General features: G+C 41.4%; 1 protein-coding gene across 2 annotated transcripts in view; it reads left to right on the forward strand.

Annotated features, from left to right (window-relative positions):
• Positions 1 to 22169, forward strand: part of MYO1E (myosin IE) — a 91060-nt gene that overhangs the window by 64897 nt on the left and 3994 nt on the right. For both annotated transcript variants that reach the window (XR_012634451.1, XM_074916639.1), the window contains exons 19-26: positions 2908 to 3052; positions 6994 to 7108; positions 7754 to 7923; positions 8380 to 8525; positions 13625 to 13771; positions 15154 to 15311; positions 16109 to 16201; positions 18846 to 19050. Coding sequence is in view for 1 of the 2 variants with exons in the window: in XM_074916639.1 (XP_074772740.1) it covers positions 2908 to 3052; positions 6994 to 7108; positions 7754 to 7923; positions 8380 to 8525; positions 13625 to 13771; positions 15154 to 15311; positions 16109 to 16201; positions 18846 to 19050 (1179 nt within the window). In the remaining variant the exon portion in view is untranslated. The remainder of the gene's footprint in view (positions 1 to 2907; positions 3053 to 6993; positions 7109 to 7753; positions 7924 to 8379; positions 8526 to 13624; positions 13772 to 15153; positions 15312 to 16108; positions 16202 to 18845; positions 19051 to 22169) is intronic.

A 22169-nucleotide genomic window follows, 5' to 3' on the forward strand; every position in this document is an offset into this window, starting at 1 on the left:
GTTTGGGGAAGACTCCCTGAGGGGTTTCCACAGGTGTCTGCTGGTTTATCTGCCCTGTCTGGAATGTTGCCATCACAGTTGCAAAAATTGTGTCCTTGGGCGCGTTCTTGCCTGAGGCTCCTTACAGCAATTAGCACCAACTGCCTGCAGGCATCAGCTCAGAGGCCTCATGCACAAAGGAGAGCTGCATGGTACTTCTGGAAGGTGAATAGATTTCTGTACTTCATATGTGGTGATCCACAGACAACTGAAACAATCATTTATGAAATTCATCTATTTGTTTCAAGTTAGACTTGTTAAATTGAGCATTTTTTTATGAGTAAAACTCTTCCTGCAACCTTTGCATTCACAGTTCCCTAGCATCCAGAACAAGTTCTGTTCTGACACCCTGAGTCAGTGTGAGTAAAAGTGGGCTGAGGCATGGGATGGACAGGAAATGCATGCTTGTACACTTGTTTTCATTGGGCATTCCTTGGCAGCTCCATATAAGTGGAGATTTCTGGGCTGAATAGACTTTTATGTACAAAATTTACATTTGCATGCAAAAAGCCACAGTCACTGAAAAGGCCTGTGTGTTTCAAAGCATAACCAGTCTGAAAGCTGAACTCCATATTCCCTTATTTAGACATAGGGCCTAACTGCATACTGTGAATTTAATAGATAATTGGGGGGGCAGTCATGATTGAAACTGTTTTAGAAGCATTTTAAGAACACATCTAGTATTTGTGCAGAAATCCTCTAAGATCAGATTACACAAGCTTGAAAAGCCTGGATCCATGGATAGTGACGTGACCAGTTTAATGTGAAGCATACACAAGTACAGAAGAGGAAAGTGCTATTTCTGAACAGCAGTGAACAATGGTAGAATGGTCATGTTATAAAATTGTGAAATGCTTAATTGGTACATGTTATAGAAGAATCTGTTCTGCCCTCTTGACTTGTCACACCAGTAAGATGTGTGAAGTTAATCTGAGTTATGAAAAAGGAGAATTTAAGATCTATTGTTATTTTGTACCTGAAAGTGTTACTTATATTAAAAGGTCTTAAGTCATGTTTTTCCTTGTGTCCTGCTTTACAGCTCAGATGATGCAGGAAAGAGTTTGTAACATGGTGAAATGTAGTGTCAGATTCTATGTGTGGAAGGTAGCAGTTTCAAACGGCTTTATTAACATCAGCTCCTTTTAAACTGAGACTTGCTTAGACCCACCTCTACAACTGCACTGTTGGCAGTGCATGGTGAACTTTCAGAAGAGGCTGTTAAATAAGCTGGGAGTTGCTTTAACTTACAACTCCTTACTAGGTTGCATCTGTTTATCCCATAATACTGATAAATTACTTAATAGGTTTACACACTGTCTGTAAACACAGATTATGTATGTAGTTCTGTATTTAAGATACAATTAATTAATTAATATCTTAATTAAATAATTAAGATATTTAAGGTATAAGAGCTCCTTTTTTACAGCTATGTCATACCTGAGCATTTGTTAACTAATAATAGATATGAATGTAACATCAGCAGATCCTTCTGAATCCTACTGAATTATTCATGTTAGCTTTCTCTTTTCATACAGTTGCTATTCAGAGGTGTTTGGGTTTTTTTGTGTTACATTCCTTTTTAACTGTTTGCTGTTTTTCTGTGTGTGGTATTGTTATTTAAGTTGCATGACACTGTTTCTGCTTCCTGGCTGGGTACAACTTAGATACAACAAGAATGAGTAATGAACATTTGCTTAATGAATTTTCTAACAATCCCTTGTGTGATTTTTGAAAACATTTTCTTCAGAGCTACCTGAGTCTTCTTAACAAAGATCAACTTGGGAATTGCAAACTGAAATCCATGCTTCATCACTTTTTTCATTAGTTGAATAGTTTTACTAATAAGCATGATTTAGTTTATCTAACTCAAGTATGCTTAAGGCATTAAACAAATTTGTCAAGAGTAAAGAACATAAAAGAAAGATTTGAGGAAGAGATTTGTCACAACATATTTAGCTGTTCTCCAGTCTCATTGTCAAAGGAGTCCAAATAACTGCTGCTAGCGAAGTTACCACAGACATGCCAAGGCAGCTAAAGCCCATCAGTGCTCCCTGATGGGCAGTGGAACAAAGCAGCTTTGTAACTCCAGCCTGGCAGTTCCAAAAGCCCAAGTTAAGCCTGAAAAAGTGGACAGTTTAAAAGGGGCTGTAGCCTGGCATCCACCACATTTTCAAGGCTTAGAGAGTATACCATGAGTCAGAAGACTACTCAGCTCTTCCTACCAAAGGCACATTATTATAGCACTTTCCTGCTCCCTCCCTTATCCTTCTTGTGGTCAGTTCCCAGTGTTTCCTCTAGGTAGCACTAACATCACTACATCTTCCCTCTTGTACCAGAGGCCAAGCCAAAGGCTTTCTGGGATAAAGCCAAGAATGGCTCCCTGCTAAATGCAGACCAACTGCTGAACAGGTGGGTTAGAAGCATCAGCTGGGCACTTGCTTAGAAACAGAAAAGGCCTTTGTAAGAATAAGCCATTCAGAGAAAGCTTGAGTGGGAATTTGGCCACAGACTTGGGAATGAATCTAGAATACCAAGTATGCAGGTACTTCAATCTGGACCATAAGTCATTACTAGTAAATAACCTTTCCCTGGGCTTGAGGAGATCATAGCAGAGCTTTCTATCATTAACCACTATAGTTACCAAATAGTAACTTAGTGTCTGGAAATGGGAGACTCCTGGGCACTGTTGTCCCTCTTGTTGCACTTATTTGGTCTTACTAAACAAGTAGGATCTTAATACTGTGCATCTTCCCACACTCCAAGCTTCTGTAAGTCCTGCCAAAATTGTCAACCCTCCTGCCATGGTAATACTAAGAGTCAAGTGGTTTTCTGCTGCTGTTGTCTGATGTCTTCTCCTTGGTGGTTAAGGTATGCCATTCTGACGAAAGCAACCTGGCCTTCCTGGAAAGGAGAGGAGAAACAAGGAGTTCTCCACCTGCTTCAGTCAGTCAACATGGATCCTGACCAATACCAGCTTGGGAAATCCAAAGTCTTCATCAAGGCTCCAGAGTCTGTAAGTGTGACAGAACACTTGTCTTTAAATATGAAAACTGTTTTGCTGAGGTAGAAGGCCTGCCCACTCAGAAGTAGAGCACGATACCTGCTAAGGTGGGAGAGGCATAAGAATATAAATTCAGGGTGGGCAGGTGCCTCAGGGCTGTATGGGAATTCTAGGCACATTTATAATGGTCACAGTACACAAGGACCCTGCATGGATTTGATGCTAACACAAGGAGCATTAAATGCATCAGGAAAAGGAGGTGGGATATGAAGATGCTTTGGTGTCAGGTTGCACATGGCAACATTCTGTAAGAGAATGTCATATGAAGAAACTAATATCATGGCATGAATGCATATCTGTGACCATTAGCCCAAGGAAATAGGTCCTCTTCTCACTACCAGAGCTAGTGATGAAAACAGAATAGCCCCCAGTTACAGTAAGGATATGTTACGTATCATTGAGTAGATCAGTGCTCCAGAAAGACTGCAACTTGAAATCCCATTCAAAGAGAGCATTAAGGAGGCATCTTAAGGCTGTTTTTATCCTGTAGCTGCTAAACTGCGCAAAATCTGATGGAAAAAAGTTTCTTACATCACTATTCAGGAAGGTTGTCAAGGAAGAAACTCTGCTCTACTCACCATCAGGTATTCCTTATTTGTCAGAAGTTGTTGGGCTTAGCCTGTATAGCATACTGTCTAGTTGTGCATTAGGTAGTTTCTTGGTGCTTTACCTGAAGTTACATATCAAAATAAAACCAGAACACTTCCATTGCTATCATTTTCTTTTCCAGAAACATAGTTTTTGCACTGTAGAGCAACAGTAGACTGAACTATTTGTGTTGCACTGATTTGTGCCTAATCACTTGGGAAGATATCTGTTAAAGGGAAAAAGATGATACTTCTCTAAACTAATAGGGTAAAATAATATCATCTGTTAAGGAGCAATGGGACTTTACATTTGTGGCATGAGAGGCATGTTTATATGATAAAGCACAGTGTTCAGGATGCAGGTTGTTAGAATACTTGGGTGCATGTTGGCAGAGCAGGAAATTCGAGTCTAGGAATAATCCTACTTAGTCATTGCAAGCAACACCTTAGCTGGGCCATTATGGGGAAGTGTGGGCTTTATCTGCCTTCCTCTGTAGCACAGGCCATGATTTATTTCTTAAGATTATTGGGAAGTTTTATCTTACAAAGTCTGTGAGATAGCCTTGGACATTAGTGGATGTGTTTGATATCTATTCTTGTGAAATCACAATTGTGACTTAGTCCTTTGCTGATGACCTCAAGTTTATTATAGGGTGGTGGCGAGTGCACATTCTGGTCAAGTGTCTATTTGGCTTAATACAGGCAACTTAGTTGCTTGTAATTATAAGGAACCACAATTAGTAATTTAAGCAACATCTTCCAGTCCTGTATTCATTATCTTATACTGTAGCAAACCTGATTTTCTTGTTTTCGTTGTGAAATTATTTTGCATGCATGCCATTCATTGCAGTTAGCTGCAAGCCAAATACAACCTCAGTTTGGGAGGTAAACAATTAAGGGAAGAAACCAAAATAGTTTTTGTATGATGGCTGTTTTCTTGATGTTATGCTACCTTATGGATAAATCAATCAAACATTTTAAAGGGTTTTTTTTCAGTTTTATGAAATAAATCATATAAGGAACTATTTTTCTTTCCTGGCTGCTGAAATACCCTAAGCTTAGTATGTTTGCCTCTTATAAGAGCACACATTTTCAGCAGCCATTCCTTCACAGATGGGGTGGTTCTTACTCCTGTTTTTTTCAAGGAAATAAGTAATTTGCTGGTGTCTGTCTTCTGTTCAATAGCCAAGTGCTCACATAGGATCGATGGATCTAGTTCCCCTTCGCTCTGAAGCAGCCAAAACGTTAATCTTCTGTACCCCAATATCATATGCTACTAGGTTGTTTCCCAGAGGAAGAAATTGTTTTCCAGTGGATGCATCTTCCCATTCTAATGCATTTTTGTAATGCATTTGGTAATGTATATGCCATTTAATGGCATATCTGTGAATTCTACTGAAGGGCAGTTCTGCAGGTTAAGACAACATGAGGTTGACTGGAAATAGTAAAACTTTTTGGGTTGCATTTTGATTTTATTTTAAATTCATGCTTTCAATTACTGCATATATATTTTTTTTTAAAGCCACAAAATCAATTTTTAAATAAGAACTAAAAATAGTCTGGGCCTTTTTTCATTTAAGTAAAAAAATTTTCTATGAGCTGAATATTCTAAAGCATGATTTATATCTCTTAGTATCAAAGACATTACTAAAGTATTGGCTAGGGTTAGATTACTTTTGAGAAAAATAATATTTCAGATGGTATATGACAACTTTTCTTTCTACCACCAAAGAAAGACCAAAGAAACCTGTTGTGGTTAATCAGATGAAGGAGACTTGATTTGCTTGGGAGTTTGAGGTGAGGCTTTGTAATACGTATTTTAGGATAGAATTTATGCAGTGTTTTTAACTTATGAACCATATTTTAACTCAGAGTTTTCAAACTTCCTTAATTGTGACCTTCGATTGCAGGTGACAGACTACTTTACAATGAGATTTTGCAGTTAGCATTATTGTTAGAGAAATAAACGGTGAGCATTCATGAGACACGACATCAGTATTGTTACTGTAACCTAGATTGCACAAGGGCTTGGTCATGCCCCTGCTGAAGGTGAGGAAGTTTTTGCATCGAGAGTATTTGTACCTGTGTGCTGAAAGCCTATCTAGTGCTTGTGTATTTTTGTGAAGAGATTTTATTTAAAACTAAGTTTGTTGTAGAGGGAGAGTTGTCAACTGTGAAATAAGGTTTTACGGGTGGCAGAAAGGAGGCTTCATTATTTACATTTCCATCAAACACCCAAATAAATACCTCTGTACAAGAGCAAGTGAGGTTCTGTGGAAATGGTTTGCATTAGACCAAGTTTCCTTTTTAAGATCAATATGAACAACAGTATTCTTCTAGATTTGCCTGGTTTAGGGCAGCAAATTTAAAAAAGGATCCTAAAAATCCAGGTTTGCTTCTTGATATACCTGTTTTTACTAATTTTATATCTTTTGAGAGCTAGAAGAGTCCTTATGAATATGTAACACCAGGGAGGGAAATAGTAAGCAACAGTCATGTCAGTGGAGTGATTTAGTACTGTAATTGTTAGCCAAATGCTTGTGCTTCTGATGAGGCAAGAAAACATGTAACTAAACTTAAAGTATATGAAAGGCTATATAGTAAAATGTGCTGTATCCTACAATAATTATGAAGTTCTAATGCATTAAATTTGCCTGTATTTTAGTGAGACCTGGGAAATTATCAAAAAAAGCGATTCACCTTCCATTTCTGTTTTGATAAATCAGCATTTCCTCTTGAATTCCGACAACATTTTAGACTTTAAAATCTTACTACATCATACTGAAATACAAGATCAGAGTTGTAAATCCTGCAGCTGGCCAACAAACTTCCCTGCGGGGAAAGAATAGAGGCCAGTGGACACGAGAGTGTGAAATTCAGACAGAAAATAAAGTTGCACGTGACGACAGTGCATTATGTTACACAGAGCACAGATTCCCATTGACATGGTAACATTCTGACAAGAGAAATATGAATTTTGGAGAACATGGAGATGGAGGTTGGATGGATGCCCAGTGGGCAACTTTGAGTTTGCACCAGTAGCATATTTCAGGGAGAATCCATACTCCTCTTCCTTCATCATTGGCTATCAGTATTAATGGGGAGACTGGTATGAGCCAGAACCACTCAAGCATCAGAGATTTCTTCCAGAAATGGTTACCTTGACATTGTGATCTCAGATCCCATAGTTGTGAACCAGCTTGGATCTAGAGTCAAATGCACTGGAAGGCCATTGAAAGTAGAACAGCGCTTTTCTTGATCTGTTGACATCAAATGCCTGACCCACCTTACTGTCTCTTTGTACAGCTATTTTTGTTAGAAGAGATGAGAGAGAGGAAGTATGATGGGTATGCCAGGGCCATCCAGAAGGCATGGAGGAAGTACGTGGCCAGGAAGAAGTATGTACAGATGAGAGAAGAAGGTAGGTCATAACTTCTGTAGACAGATGTGTTACACATGGTTCCAGGAACAGGAGTGCCACAAGAGATGAGGGAGAATCTCCCTCTCTATAGAGCAAACCATTGCATTGCAGATGACTGTCAAGGAATGACTGCAAATTGTTGGACCCCTGAGGAGGTTGGCTGCTCTGCCCAGTGATTTGCTCGCAAAAAGCCAGACTGAGTAGGACAGAGATCAGAGATGTTTCAGGGAAAGTGAAAAAGGAAAAACTTCCCACAGCTGTACAAGACCTGGATGGTCTCTAGAGGCTACAGATCAAAGGACTGTAATGCTTAATTGCATGTGTGACCTGGGTTATGTGAATAAACAATGTTCTGGATTTGGAAGAGTTAATCTTTCACCTCCAGCAATGAGTGAGAAATCCCTTAGTTCCAGAGGTACTCCTGATTCATCAGAACTGCTGAGCTCCCCATCAGTGTATTTCATTAGGAATGGATTTAATGATCAGATGGATCCTTCTATATAGCAGTAGTGCTTCACTGTTTTTCCATATTATAAACAATTTGATTACCCTTTCTTCCCAAAAAGTTCTGCCTGAAACAGTGCTTTCAGATCGTGAGTGTAGAAAAGTTTGTAAATACTGTTAATCCATGTTTATTTTTTTAAGCATCAGATCTATTGCTGAATAAGAAAGAGAGAAGACGGAACAGCATTAACAGGAATTTTGTGGGAGATTATATAGGCATGGAGGACCATCCAGAGCTACGCCAGTTTGTGGGCAAACGGGAGAAGATTGATTTTGCAGACACTGTAACTAAATATGATAGACGGTTTAAGGTAGGTTTAAAAGCAACATCCACAAATGATTAGTTCTCCTAGGCAGTTACAGATGTCTTTACCATACTTTAACAGAAACTCCCCCATGTTAATGTCATACCATCTAGGATACCAGCTTGAAAAAAGTGTCTTTGACTTAAAGGACACGTAGGGAAGCAGTTAGACCCTTGTGGATCAGAACTTTGCCCCGTCAAACCTATTGTTCCAGGATGAAGGCTGTATGGGACTTGATGGGCAGAAAGCTACAGTGGTTAGGAAATGGGGAACAAAGCTGCATTCCTGTCCTGTGCAGGACTGACTGAGCTCATGTTATTAATCACTAGTATTTTTTCACTTGAACCAAAGACTAACAGCATTGCACCAAATCATAGTACATTCTGTCTCTTTGGAACAGCATCACAACATTAGTGCATTGATCTCTGCAGAGCTGTGTTTTCAAACAATTTTGTGTTGCAGAGCGTGAAGCGAGATCTTGTCCTCACTCCAAAGTGCATATACTTGATTGGGCGTGAAAAGATAAAGCAGGGTCCAGAGAAAGGACAAGTGAAGGAAGTCTTAAAGCGAAGGATGGAAGTGGAAAGAATTCTGTCTGTTTCTCTGAGGTCAGTACCTTGAAAATATCTTTCTATTGACAGAGAAATTTGTGTAGGATGGTGGGAGAAAATAAGTTGATTGATGAAGGGTGAATTTCTTAAGCTGTATGAATTGAATCTTGTCAACAAAGAAAGCTGAAACCTTTCACTCCCAGCCCTAGTAAGCATGTTATAGCAATAGATGTTTATGTTTACAGCCAGCACACAAAAGTTTTCTGACTAGTTGTTAAAGTGTTTCACTTACACTGGGTCCCACCTATCTGGTATGTATTCTGTGAAGCATATATTCACCATACCCAAGTAGGTTCTAGTAAGTTTTGGCTCAAGCTTGTATCCCAGAAATAATACTTACTTACAAAAGTACACCTCATACATGTCCACTGCTTCCTGAAGGGGTGTTCTCTCTTTGGTGAGCTACTAAAACCTTTATTTCTAGTTGGATTTCACATCATTTCTGCTGACTGAATGTCAGACCAATCCCAGGTGGCAGGAAATATTCAAGGTGTCCACACAATGCTGAGAAGCCCAGTTAGGTGAGCAGAACCAGGAAGAAACTGCCCATGAGACCGGTAGATTCTTGCCTATGTCATTTTATTCCTTTGAAGGTCAGTGAACAACGCCTGGATACCTCTGCATTTCTTATTGCAGTTTATCGGAGCTGGTAGCTACATAATTTAGTACCAAAAAATACCAGTCCAGGGCAACAAGTGTACTTTAAGTATTGAAATAAATTACTATTTTAACAAGTCTACACTTCAGTGCTGGGTACTGATAGCTACTCTAAGGGGTTTTTAATATATGCTTATAAAACATTCCCATTATCATAGCCAGAAATCTTCTCACAGACATTTTCCAGTACTTAAAAACAGCAGATTTCACATTTCTGCAGAATTCTTCACAACCATTTCAAGACTAGGGAAAGGTCTGCAAGGTGTGTCTGCTCACAGTAGCATTTTCAAAAGATGTAGTTTATTTCTCATACATCTTTATAATGAAGGTTGCAGTAGATCTAGGTTAAAGATGAGAGTGGAACCTGTCTTTTTAGTGCTCCGAGTTTGGACTGTGTGCTGTGCAAACCTCGAACAGCTTGCAGCCAGGCACTTGAACCGGGCCAGTAGCCTTCCAAAGGCACAGTCCCATTGTGTCAGCTAAGGGAGAGCTGCCTGCCAAGTCAGGGAAAGCTGTTACACTCCTCTCACGTGTAAATAAGAGAGCCACAGAACCTACTGAAGCGACACAAAATGTGCTTTGTTCAGGGCAAATATGTATGTTATCTTATGTCTAGTGACTTAGCTTACTGATTTTATTTTGTTGTAAAAAACATTGGGGTTTATGTATGCTAAAAGTAGGTTCAGAATTGCAAGCTATCAAACTGTCCCAGTATTCCTCCAAAACCAAACCTTAAAAAACCCTGTGGGGGCAAGAGGACTCTTCCCTGTTACCATGTTAGTATGGGCCTTAGTCAAGGGATCCCTTAACTCTGTATTGAAGTGGCTTAGTAGTAATACAATGCTCTGGCTGCAGAGGCTGTTAACAGTTACTGCTTCTCTCAAATCTGAGATAATCTTGTCTCAGCGACAAGAGTCAGCACTTGTAAAAATGTAACAGTCTTCAAGTAGTAAAACTAGAGTGAAATCTTGATTTAGTACATGTATTACTATGTATTTTTGGGGAACACCCCCCCCCAAAAAAAAAAACAAAACAAACAACCCCAACACACCAAAACCAACCCCAAGCAGTTTTCAGACATCAGGCTCAAAGCAAAAACTGTATTAGCTCCAACGTGCTTTCTCTTGTGTGTTTTCAAAGCTCCTGTTTATTGTCCCTATAGTTTTTTTTCCACACCTCTAAGAGAATTCATTTCTGGCTGATTCTGAAGTCTCTCAAACCTCTGCAATGGAAGAAAATAATTGCCGGAGCATTCTTCATGAGCTTATCCAGAATGGATTTAGCTTTACTCTGTATTGCAGCCTTGAAGTTTTATAAGTTTAAGTTCTTATTTGTACTATTTTTCATGCAATATTAGATTTTAACTAAATAGGTAAAAAATGAAATACATTTTAAATGTAAACAGAGACAGGATAACTGGATTCTTGCATTGCTATCTAAACAGTATTTTTAAGAAACTCATCCACAGTATATCTTGAGGTAAGCTTGTATCCCTACACTTAGACACAGTAAAGACACAATAATCAGCACCACTGACATGTATTAACAGCAATTAGTATTATATAACAATTTAAATTACTAAAGGAGTTGCAATTTAAAGTGCAAATGCCCAACTTGAAATTTGTTCAGAGGACTGAGAATGACACTGAATGAGAACTGAAATGTTCTTGTTTGTTTAGCAACAATAAATAATTTAGCTTTATAATTCATCTGGTAAGGAGTGACACAGGACATCCTAACAGCATTGTTAAGTCAGACTCATTGCCAAATCAGCAAAAGTGGGACTACTGACTGAATAATATTTACTGTAGGTCTTGGGCTTTTCTTAGACATCTCATTCAGAACCTTGCTGAGGCTCTAGATTTGCCTGATGGTAGGGAAGGAGGTTATGCTCTTAATCTGGTTTTATGGATTTATTATTGCTTTTTTGAATAGTAGTTACGTAAGTTTGTAGTTTCATACACCCTTTTCCAAGTTAAGGGAAAGATTTCAGAATTTGAAAGGAGATTATGGAGTGCACAGCTTGTAGGCAGATTTTTAGAACAACAGGTAGTGATACAGCTCATCTTTTAGCACCTGCCTCAAGCAGGTTAGAATCATAATTTCATACCTAACAGTCAAGAACACCTCTAGCAGCATAGCTAAGCTATTTGTTTTCTGTGTAAAAAGTTACTCACAGTCTGTAGAGGGAGTCACAGTCTTCAGTAACAAGATGAAAAGTGAGGGTCAAAAAGGTAGGCCTGCTCCCTGCTTTCAGGTTTATAAAGTCAGCTATCAGGCAGCCCAGCTGGGAGAGGAAAAGGGAGGAGCATGTGAAAGTGGAAAGCTAGTTGATTGCTAGGTAATTCGGATCAGAAAATAGTGATGAAGGCAAATAGACCTAATTTTCTCTGACAGAAGGAGGAGGCTTTTTTTTTTTTTTTTTTTCCCCCTGAGCTGAATGTTCTTTGAATTCCTTATGTGCTATAATTAATTTACTTTTGGAGTTACTCTGAAATGTTGAAGTAATACTTATATAGATTTGGTGATACCAGCACCCTCTTTGTGTGATGTATTGCTATGCAAACTATTGGAAGAAGCTGTTTCTTAGTGACAGGTGTGTAACTTGCTTGCTCTTCACCTGGCTGCCAAAGCCACCTGCCTGGTTTTCCACAGCCTTAATCACTGCACTGCAGACCTTCACACTTCTGAGTTACTGTGCTGTTTCCCAGAAAAAACAGTGAAAACTTGTAATGAATGTTAACTCTAAATCCAGCAGGATTTTAAAGGTCCCTTTCTCCGGAGAGAAATTCAAACTGAGGGTACCTTTTTTACTTTGTGAGTGATATCTGATGTATTGAAATAAATTGCTATTATAAAATAGTATTTTCTGATACTAATAGCGTCAGATTGATGGAGAAGATTGACAAAAGAGCAGAGAGGCTTTGGTTTCAGATTCCCTGTGGAGGACTAAACAACCCTGAGAAGGAGCCACCCATTTTCTGTCAGGAATACTTAACAATATTTAACTAATGCTCCTTTCTTCAGTGGTTGCACTCCATTCTGTGGAGTCTCACACCGGTGATGGGATAATTGCTTTGGGATAAGATTAAGCCATTCTCAGCTCTGCACAGTTGTCAGAAGTCCTGTGCTATCTCCTCCCAGCCACACATTTTCCTACACTAGCTAGCACTCGGGTGGCTGCCTGGGGGTATGGATGAGACATTGAAAAGTAAGGGAAGCAGAAAATTAGTCTACCAGGAAAGGGCCGGGGATGGATTCTAACAGAAGGGAAGGAACAGAAATGCGCATAAATTTAAAAGGGTGAGAGGCAGAGGAAAGGCTGCCCCTGCTGACGGCACAACAATGTTGACTTGATTTAAACTGGTTAGGAAATCACACATGAAGTTAGAGGTTTCTTGTCACTTCTAATCAATGCAGATGTGGGTGGCTGCCCACGGGCTGTCCCCTCCCTTGGTCGCTATGCTCCCACCATTTTCTTGTGTCTGATCTAGTGTTGTGCACCCATGCAGTGACCTGGTTCTGTAAGATCATCCAGTAGGATGCTCACCAGCTTCAAAATACAGTTAGTTTACTGTGGGATCAGCAAATTGAAGGAGAACATCCTGTGGTTGCTTGTGTGCTATTCAGGTGAGGAAGTAAGGGGGGGACCCGTGGCCACCATTTTCAGGTCTTAGGTTTTATTTGGAAAGCTTCGTCCTTTGTGGAGAGGGTGCAGCAGCAGACAGGCACCAGTGTAGTTCTAGCTAGGAAGTACACCAACATGCTGTTAAAAGGAAGAATGATACACATATAAACAAATTACAGGCATGTTGGAACAAAGTAATCCTGGCTAGGAGGTGACAGAACTGTTCTTACTCTGGGGATTCTGGAAGGGCAGGAATCAGCCTTGCAAATGGCTGATGTGGGTCATTTTCTGTGAAGTGGTTTGCAGCTTCTTCAGGTGTAAACAGGAGTTAATCCAAAAGTGGCAATGGAACCCAACATGTGTGAGTTTGATACTGTGTTAAACCAGTCCAAGATAAAGCCAATGGAAAATTTAAAGCTTTCATTCTGAATTTGCATGCTTTGGTTTACAGTCTTAATTTAATACCCTTCAAGTTTCCAATTCACCTCTAATCACAAGTTTTGCCATTACTTAAGAGGTGGACTGCAATTGTAACCTTAATAGCACATATTCTATTGCTAACTGTAATTACTGTAAAATGACTAAGTAGTGTTCCTGTCTCTCAAAAAGGATTGTTTCAGATATTCCATTATCAACAACTGAAAAAAACCCAAACTTGTTCTCAAAAAGCAAGACTCTAAAATTAGTGCTGCTTGGACTTTATTATGTTTTTAAAAATTAACCATGGGTACTCTGCATATGTCATTATAATGCTGGCTGTATTTGCTGATGAAATTTTAATCTGTAGGGTATATGCTCTGATTTTTTTCAGCCCCATGCAGGATGACATTTTCATTCTACATGAACAGGAGTATGATAGTTTGCTTGAATCGGTCTTCAAAACTGAGTTTTTAAGCCTCTTATCAAAGCGATACGAAGAGAAAACACAAAGAAAACTACCTCTGAAATTTAGCAATACGTGAGTTATATTTTTTTCAATGGGCTTTTAAGACTAAACAATCCTTGTTCTTGCTGCCAAGGCAAATGAGTGAGTGCTGGTTGTTGAGCTTCTGACACTATGCTGTTTTAAAAGAGCAGCCCAGTGCCCCCAGTGGGGTCAGGCCAGGCTCTGCACAGCCCATGTGCAACCAGAGCCCAGGTTTTCCCTCTGTGCTGGCTGTCGCGGGCAGGGGCATCCTCTTCCAACTCCTTGACCTTGATCTACGAGTTAAAACATCACGATGAAGAGTTTGCAAGACAATGCTGGAGACACATGTAACAATCTGACATTCTGGAGTTTGTTGTGGGGACAGAGGACTGCAGGGTGAAAGCATAACTCTAAAGGATATGCTTCATCAAGTAAATTAAATTGGAAACATTTGTTAGAAACAAGCCTGAAGAGCTACAGAGTGATGTGCATTTTAGCTGTTGGATGTGCTGGAAACTACCCCACTAAACATGTGCTTTTTTAACACTCCTACCCATTAAGCAACAGTAGGCCTTGGATTTGTATGTTTATTTTATTTCCTTCAAAACAGTGGAAGAATTCTGAAAGGTAGCAAGAGATTATTAGTTTGGTTTGGAAAGGGTGTAGGAGAATAGCTGAAGCATGGAACATTCCTGTAGTGTGTGCTTCTGTACCTTGGGAATCCAAAGCCAGTACCAGGAGTAAATCTTGTTCGTGTAAGATATAATGTATTACACTTCTGGGGTCTTGCCCAGAATCAAACCATCATTTCCTTAGCTCATATCTGAGTACAGTTCAGAGCAGATGGATAGTGTGGAAATGCTGGGGAAGAATACAGGTGTGTGTGGAAAAAAATGAAAACTGGAAAGATTGAAGGATATGTATGCAAAAATACTGACTCCCAGACATGCACAAGACCCACTCCTAAAGCCCATATTGGCATATCCATGCCAATGTGTATACGTGTATGTGCACATCTAATGTATATACATCTAATGGGATATACGGAAGAAGGAAGGGAACACTGCAGCTTGCTCCAGTAGAGTCTGCTGCAGAGGCAGTGGAGTTTGTTGACAGACACATCTCTTAGATCTCTGCTCTTCTTCAGAGCTCACTACAATCTCCATCCTCTCCTGGGCATCTTAAAACTTCCTTTGAGTAGCTAGCTGTACCAGGGAGGTTAAAACATGAATTAAGAACAACATTTTAAAAAGCATGAAAAAGAGATTTAATTAGGTGGTTTATGTCAGCTAAGTCACTCAGGGAATACAGATTCTCAGTCTAAAATATAATATTTTTATATTCTAAGCTATCTGCTGCCAAGTGATAGTGTCCTAATTTGACATAGAAGTGCTTTAAGATTTTTTATTGATGTGTTCATGTGCTTATTTTAGACTTGAGGTGAAGCTGAAAAAGGAGAGTTGGGGGCCCTGGAGCAGCAGTGGTTCTCGACAAGTGCAATTTGTGCAAGGCCAAGGAGATACAGCCATTCTCAAGCCAAGTAATAAAGTGCTGCAGATCAGCATTGGACCAGGGCTACCAAAGAATTCACGTAAGTATGAATTTCCTTTAGAAATTAGTGAATGGTTTAGAAATGTAGAGAATGGTTGACTCTGTCCTTACTTGCCTGTAGCCGCAGCATAGTCTGTAAAACTTAAAGAAGATCCAAGCTATGGATCCTGATGATACAGAATTCCTCACTGCTTTGCAATCATGCTGGCATTTTGTTACTTTCACTGTCTACCAACTGTTTCTGAAGTGTCTGAAATTCTTTGCCCTGCATCAGAAGAAATGAGGACATGTGATCATGTGACAAAGGGCACAGTCAGCCGAGTGTTCTGGGGAAGTGTCTTTCTGCTCTGAGCTCCTGCAGTTCCTGTAGCCTGGCTGATGAAGAAAGGTCTCATCAATACAGGACAGGCTGTGATAGGAAGAAAGGTAACCTCTGCACATCACCAGAGATTGAGCTGGAAGTACACCAACCTCTGAGGTTTTATTTTCTACCTTCAGATCATACTAAGTGCTGAGTCAAAAGCAGGGCTGTGCCAGCTCTCTGTGGGTTAGAAAAAAGTTCATAAAGCTAACGGTCCTTTGGGCCTCATTTACTGTAGGTCTTGAGACAGTTTTCCTTTATATCCCGTGGCTGAACAGGACCACGAAAGGGAGAATGTACCTTAGGCATCCTTGTTGCACCTGAAGTTTTAGATCAACCTGGCCACCACTGTAGTGTGAGTCCGGTTCCTGAAGATGAGCTCTTTCTGATCACAGAGTAGGGCTCTGGCAGCCAGAAGGACTTAGCTAACTGATGTAATTGTGAAAGGGTAACAGAATGTTGCTGGTTTCTTTTAGGTCCTACCAGGCAGAACCTTACCCAAAGTAGAGGGTATTCCAACAGGTCTCAAAGTCAGACTTATCCTATGAGAGCTGCACCACCACCTCCTGGTAAGTCCTCTTAGCCTTAGGCAAAAACAAAAATCCAAATTCAGGCTTTCACTTTACTCTTGTCATCTAGTAATTTTTACCCAATAAAAAAAAAATCATAGAAAAGGTTTAAGATCCTCTTTAAAAGATTCCATCTGGAAAACACACATTGTAAGTATTTTATGAAGTGTATTCTTGGGAGTCTGCAGACAGTCAAACTGTTATTCCACCAGAAGTGTCCTGGTTGTCATGGACGCTGGCATGTTCAGCCACTCGGTGTAAGACACACTGAATCTAAAACTAACCCCATACCCTTCTCCACTTTCCTTTCAAGGATAAAAGCTCCACACTTACCAAGCCATAGAAAATGCTTTGCAATGAAGCTGCTTTTGGTACCAGTAAACAGTAGAATGCAATTTATGTCTCACTGTAACAGCTTCTGTGTATGCTGGATGCTGTGGCCTATCAGTAAGCAGCATGGCTTTTTCTGCATGGGATTGGTGTCATTAGGGTGTTTCACTTCTGCCCTTGAGAGATACAATTAATTTAGCCTGTGAACTCAGAAGGGAGAACAATACTCCATTGACTCAACATTTCCCAAGTTATTCTTTCACTCGTGCTCCCAGAGTACTTATTTTTAACAAAGGGTTCTCTTTCAGTCAGCTGCTGTTTATTGAGAAGCACAGTGCTAATGGCCTAAGTTGGGTGTGCAACCAGTCTTGGTCAGGAAAGCGGGTTTTAGTATTTTCAAAAATTCTCTTGGCATTTTTATAGCTACATAAAAAAGACCAAAAAATCGGTTGAAGAAGCCTTGTGCCTGCAGCCCAAGCCCAAACTTGCCTCGTGTAGGTAAGGCCTTTGGATGTAGATTTGCAGGCAAGTCCCAGGCACCCGAGGGTGCCCATGCCTGCAGCACAGTGGTCTGTCGCCCAGTGCTCATGAAGCTCCTGGACGGACAGGTCATCAGAAAGGCCTCGTTAGAACAGCCTGTCTCTGTGTGTGCCAAGACACTGGGCTAACTTTCTGCATGGGATTGATGTCATTAGGGTGTTTCACCTCTGCCCTAGAGAGAAAAAAATCATTTTAGCCTATGAACTTGGAGGAGGGAACAATATTCTATTGACCCAGCATGTCCCAAGGGTTCAGCTGTAGAGTTGAACTGAGTGTTCATGGACCTGTGAAACCATGCTCCAGTGTCCAGTAACTGCTGAAGCTAAATGCTGTGTTGACCCTTTTGTATTAGGGTCATGTTTAAAAAGTGAGTAGAAGTCTTTTCATACCAACCTCAAATCAATTACCATAACGTGTTTTTTTTTTTGTTTTTTTTTTTTTTTTTGTTTGGATCGTTTTTATTTAATTCAAACTCTTTTGTAAAGTAGCCAATTATAGCTGGAAAAAGACAATTGGAGACAGGTGTTAAAAAAGAGTTCCAATTATATTGTCCAGAATTTCAAGGAGTCTGAGGCAATTGCATGATTTGGGCATATTCCTCCTTGGAAGTCACAAACAATTCTCCATCCTGCCCTCACAATATGGGGAAGTAACACTGTGGGCTGTCATCTTTGATCATTTGAAATGTATTCTGCTGTTTTCACATCTGTTTTGAAATTAACGGTCCTGTTGCTGAACAGACTGTTATGTAAATGTTCAGAACAAAACGAACCTTTATTTATATAACCATAACGCATGTGCCATACTAGCTTGGGTCTGAAAGTGAGTTTTATGTATGAGTTTGTGACTGCTTAAGCTCTGCCACAGTATCAAGAGAATATCAGAAGCAAAGAATGCAGTAAGGTTTTTCCCAGTGTCATGATTATGGATTCTTTCCTCTCTGCACAGCTATTCATTCTGCTAGTTTTCAACAGGCATAATCACAATGGAAAAAGGAGAGCATTAAGCAATCTGACTTTTAATATAAGCACAGCTCCATTTAAGTCAGTGGCAGTTTCAGGAATGTAAAGTGTGCAGAACTGACCTCCTTAAGCCCTGATCCTGCAGGTAGCTCAGATATGTGTGGGTTTGTTTTATATTCAAGTTAGAGGTGTAATTATTTAAAGCCATTTACTCTTGTCATCACCTAGAAAATTCAAACTTTTGAGCTATCAAAGGAGCAGCCAGGTTTGTGTGTTTTTTTTTTTTTTAAACAAAACCACACCAAAACAAACAAACCCACAAGAAAAACCCCTTGCTTGTTAAAATATAAATTTATAGCAACTTAAAACCAGTCTACCCAGTATTCAGGGAGCTGAACAGAGTTTGAACTTTAGAAGAAAAAGAGATCCCCAGCAATTCTAGCTAGCTTTAGATCAACCCTCATCAGGATAAAATTTTATGCAGTGTCTGAAGTAGAGGTGTGGTGGTTACATTCTAGCTAACACTAGTAAGGTTGAATTCAGCTGAGAGCTAATCCTCTTGCTTGCTTGTAACACTGAAGGCACATGGCTTATACTCGAGCACAAGTCTATGAAGACATGAACCCAAAATAGATTGCCATCAGACCTGAAACTCTATAAATCAAATTTTGAAGATTTCAACATTATTTTGTTTTCAAGTTCCTTGATAGCTGAGTCTTGCTCACAGCTGAGCCATCAGCACAAGGAAAAGGTTCCCTTTATTGAGCTGTAGTTTGGACTGGATGTGTTGTTCACACTTTATTTACTTCTAGGTCAGCAGCAAAATGGAGTAATAAATCCTCCACAGTTTGTACCACTTGCCCATGTCCCAGGAAATCAACGGGCCAATCAGAAAAACCTGTATACAAATATGACACGACCAACCTTACCACGGCAGCTGTCGGGAGGATCAGGCAAGATTTCACAGCAACCAGAAAGTTTAGATTTCCTGAAAGTACCTGACCAAGGAGCAGCTGGGTAAGATTTTTACATTAAATCTGAGAAAGTGTTGATTTTGTAAACACCTTACACACTCAAACTGTTCATGACTGATAAGCTTCTGTTTTGCACATAGTTGACCAGATTGTGCTACTGAGCTGTACTCAGAAGGTGTCATCATTTTCCATAGGATTTCAAAACACATATTCCACCATAGGCCTTTAGGAATGAAAGGGAACCAGTTTTAGTTTAATATCTTAAATTCGCATGGTACCTCCTACTTAAGGATATTTAACTAGACCTTCTTTTCCTTCTGGTTTACAGATCATAGACAGTAGATGTGATATTTTATGGCAACTGTCATGCCCAGAAATGCTGGCTAATAGTCCTTTTGTTTCAGCTCTTGATTCCTGACTCATATACCAGACTTGTACTTCTTTTAGGAGGAAAGCTTGGCAGCGTGACTTTCAAGATTATTTCAGCATCATTTGGACTTCTAAGCTGCAGCCTTCCAGAATGTTACTATGACAATCGTACAAGATTTGGGGGTGGAGATGTCTTAATGTTGTAACTAGGTATTTCCCAATAGGCAAGAGTCAAAAGCGTCAAAACAATCATCAGAAGTAGCAGAAAGATGGAACCAAGAGATAAGGGCTTAGTAGAGGGAAGCAGAACAAGTTGTTCTCAGCTCTGAAACCAGATGCTCCAGATCTTGACTGAAAATCCAGAAGCAGGCAAAACCTCTTGATTTGTGGACATGAAGACAGAAGTCTTCTGTCAAATATTTATGGGACCTTAGTCCTCCAGAATGTTAAAGGCTTTATGAAAATTTAAGTTTTTCAATGACTGAACAGTTTCTATTTTAACTCAACCCCTATATTCTACTCTCTTGTAGAGCATTAGTGGAGCTTTACTGTAGTGAGAGATTAAGTGCCACTTAATTGTCAAAGACTGCTGCCTATTCAGCAATTATAGCAAGAAAAAAGAAATAATCTGCTTTTGAATAAGCAGTTTGTGTTTCTTATTGCTGATGACTTCCTATTTGTGTGATTGATTTCTGATGTAATGAAGTCTCAGAGCAATTGCTGTTAGTAACAGTTGGTTGTCCCAGAGCCTATTAAACCAACAAGGAAGGTTATGTGAGCAGAAGGATAAAACCCCACCGTGGTAATGTGCAGTGACTTTGCCTAGTAATGTTAGTGCAGACACAATTCTATAGTCAACAGCGCTTCAAGTAAACAACACGTGATAAATACCTCCTCGTTAAGTAGCAAAGCCCTGTGTTATGTTGAACAAGCCACATCATTCTCTGTCCAGCTAATACTGAGAGGAGAAACAAGAAGTAGTTCTGGCTTTCCCTGCTGAGAACTGTATTAGCAGGTTCTTTCTTACTGAATTACAGTTCAGTGTCCTCCTCGGCTTCTCTTCCTCCGAACGCCCTCTCCCTTTCCCTCTCTCCGAACGCCCTCTCCCTTTCCCTCTCTCCCAACAGATCGTTATCCCCCTGCAGTGAGACAGCCCCCCCCCCCCCCCCCCCCCCCCCCCCCCCCCCCCCCCCCCGCCCACAGCAATTGGCTTCATTTGCTCATTGCAGAGTCTGAGCCTCTGCTTACCACAGCAACTAGAGCACCAGATACCCCTGAAGGGGATGGGAAAGTCTGAAGTAAACCCAGAGACATTCCTGTAGTAAGGATTTTGCCTAAGAAACTGCCCAAGGATTTCAAAGTCTCCCACCATCCCATTCTAATATCCCTTTCTTTCCCCTTATCATGCCTTGTCCACTGTCCTAACACAGCAGTGACACGCCACATTCAGGGATCTTTGTTGTTGCTCAGTAACACTTAAGCAGGCACCTGTTTTCACCCTGTGCTGTGTCAGTTATGACCCAGGCGCCCAGGCCTGACAGCAGGTCATTTTACCAGCCATGGAAGCGCTTGCACTTGGGGTAGTTCGGGAGAAATCGTGTCAAACGTTCACCTGACTCTCTGCAGCCCCTTAATATATTTCCTCTCAGCCCTGAAATATTTCTGAGTGATTAGATGGAGCAGTTGTTCTTTTGGTTTTGTTGTGGTTTGTTTAATTTCTCTCGAAGCCAGAGCTGTAGGCGACATGCAGCAGCAAAGCGGGAACACCTGAGAGGGACCTGGCCAGGTAATTTCTCAGACATTTCCGTGTGCAGGTTGCTGCCTGCCTGGTGCACCCTGCCAGTCTGCTGGCTCTGATTTCCTGAAGCGTAAGGCGGTATTTTGGTCCGAGCCGGTGGAAAGTGCCCGCCCGCTGGGTTCTGCATCCGCGCGGCCTCCCGGGGAGCCGAAGTATCCTGGCGCGGCGTGTCCGGGGCTTTGCTGGCGCTGCCCGCCGCCCGCGGTGTGACGGCGCCGCCCGCGCCGGGCTCCGCGTGGCGCCGCTGGGGGCGGGGCCAGGGCCAGCCCCTGCCGCCGCTCTCCGCCGCGGCCCCGCCCCCAGCGCGCGGGGCCGCCCTCCCGCGCGTGGCGCGCGCCGCCTGGTGGCAGTGGCGGCGCTCGGCCCCGCCCCCGGGTGCCGGCGGCCGCGCAGGCGCGTTGGGCCGGGCCCTGCCCCGGGTCCCGCCGCGGGCGGTGTCCGGGCGCGGCCCCGAGCCCGCGGGAGCGGCCGCCGGGTGCTGCAGCGCGTTCCCGGCCACGGCCACACCTGGGGGAGCCGCACGGCGCGAGCGGCGCCGAGGAAGTGCCGGTACAGCGGGCCCGGGGCGCCGGCCCGCGGCAGCACCGCGGTGCTTTTTCAGAAGCGCCAGCGCTAGCGCTCCCGGCACGCGAGGGAGCTGGAAGACTTGTGAGTTTGGTATTACAGACCCACAGGCGCTAGATGGGATTTTTAAGGCTTCGAATGAGGTGTGGTTTTAGCCAAGATGTTGAGGAGGTCCCGCTTTAACCTGTAGCTAGGGCTGGTAATCCAGTGTAAGACCAGGTTTAAAAACACCATGTTCCTACCAGCAAAACAGATGTTTTTTTCTGCTCTGGTTGCAGAAACGCTGAGCTGTTTTTCCAAGACTTGCTCTGAATTCTTTTAGTTCCATTCCTAGATCTGGGCTTCACAACATACCCTAGGCCAAGCAAAGTCAATACATGCTGAACAAAAGGAGAAAATCCTTTCTTCTGGGAGAGAAGTTTCAAACTGAA

Source organism: Athene noctua, chromosome 13, assembly GCF_965140245.1.
Source record: "Athene noctua chromosome 13, bAthNoc1.hap1.1, whole genome shotgun sequence".
Taxonomy (NCBI): Eukaryota; Metazoa; Chordata; class Aves; order Strigiformes; family Strigidae; genus Athene; species Athene noctua.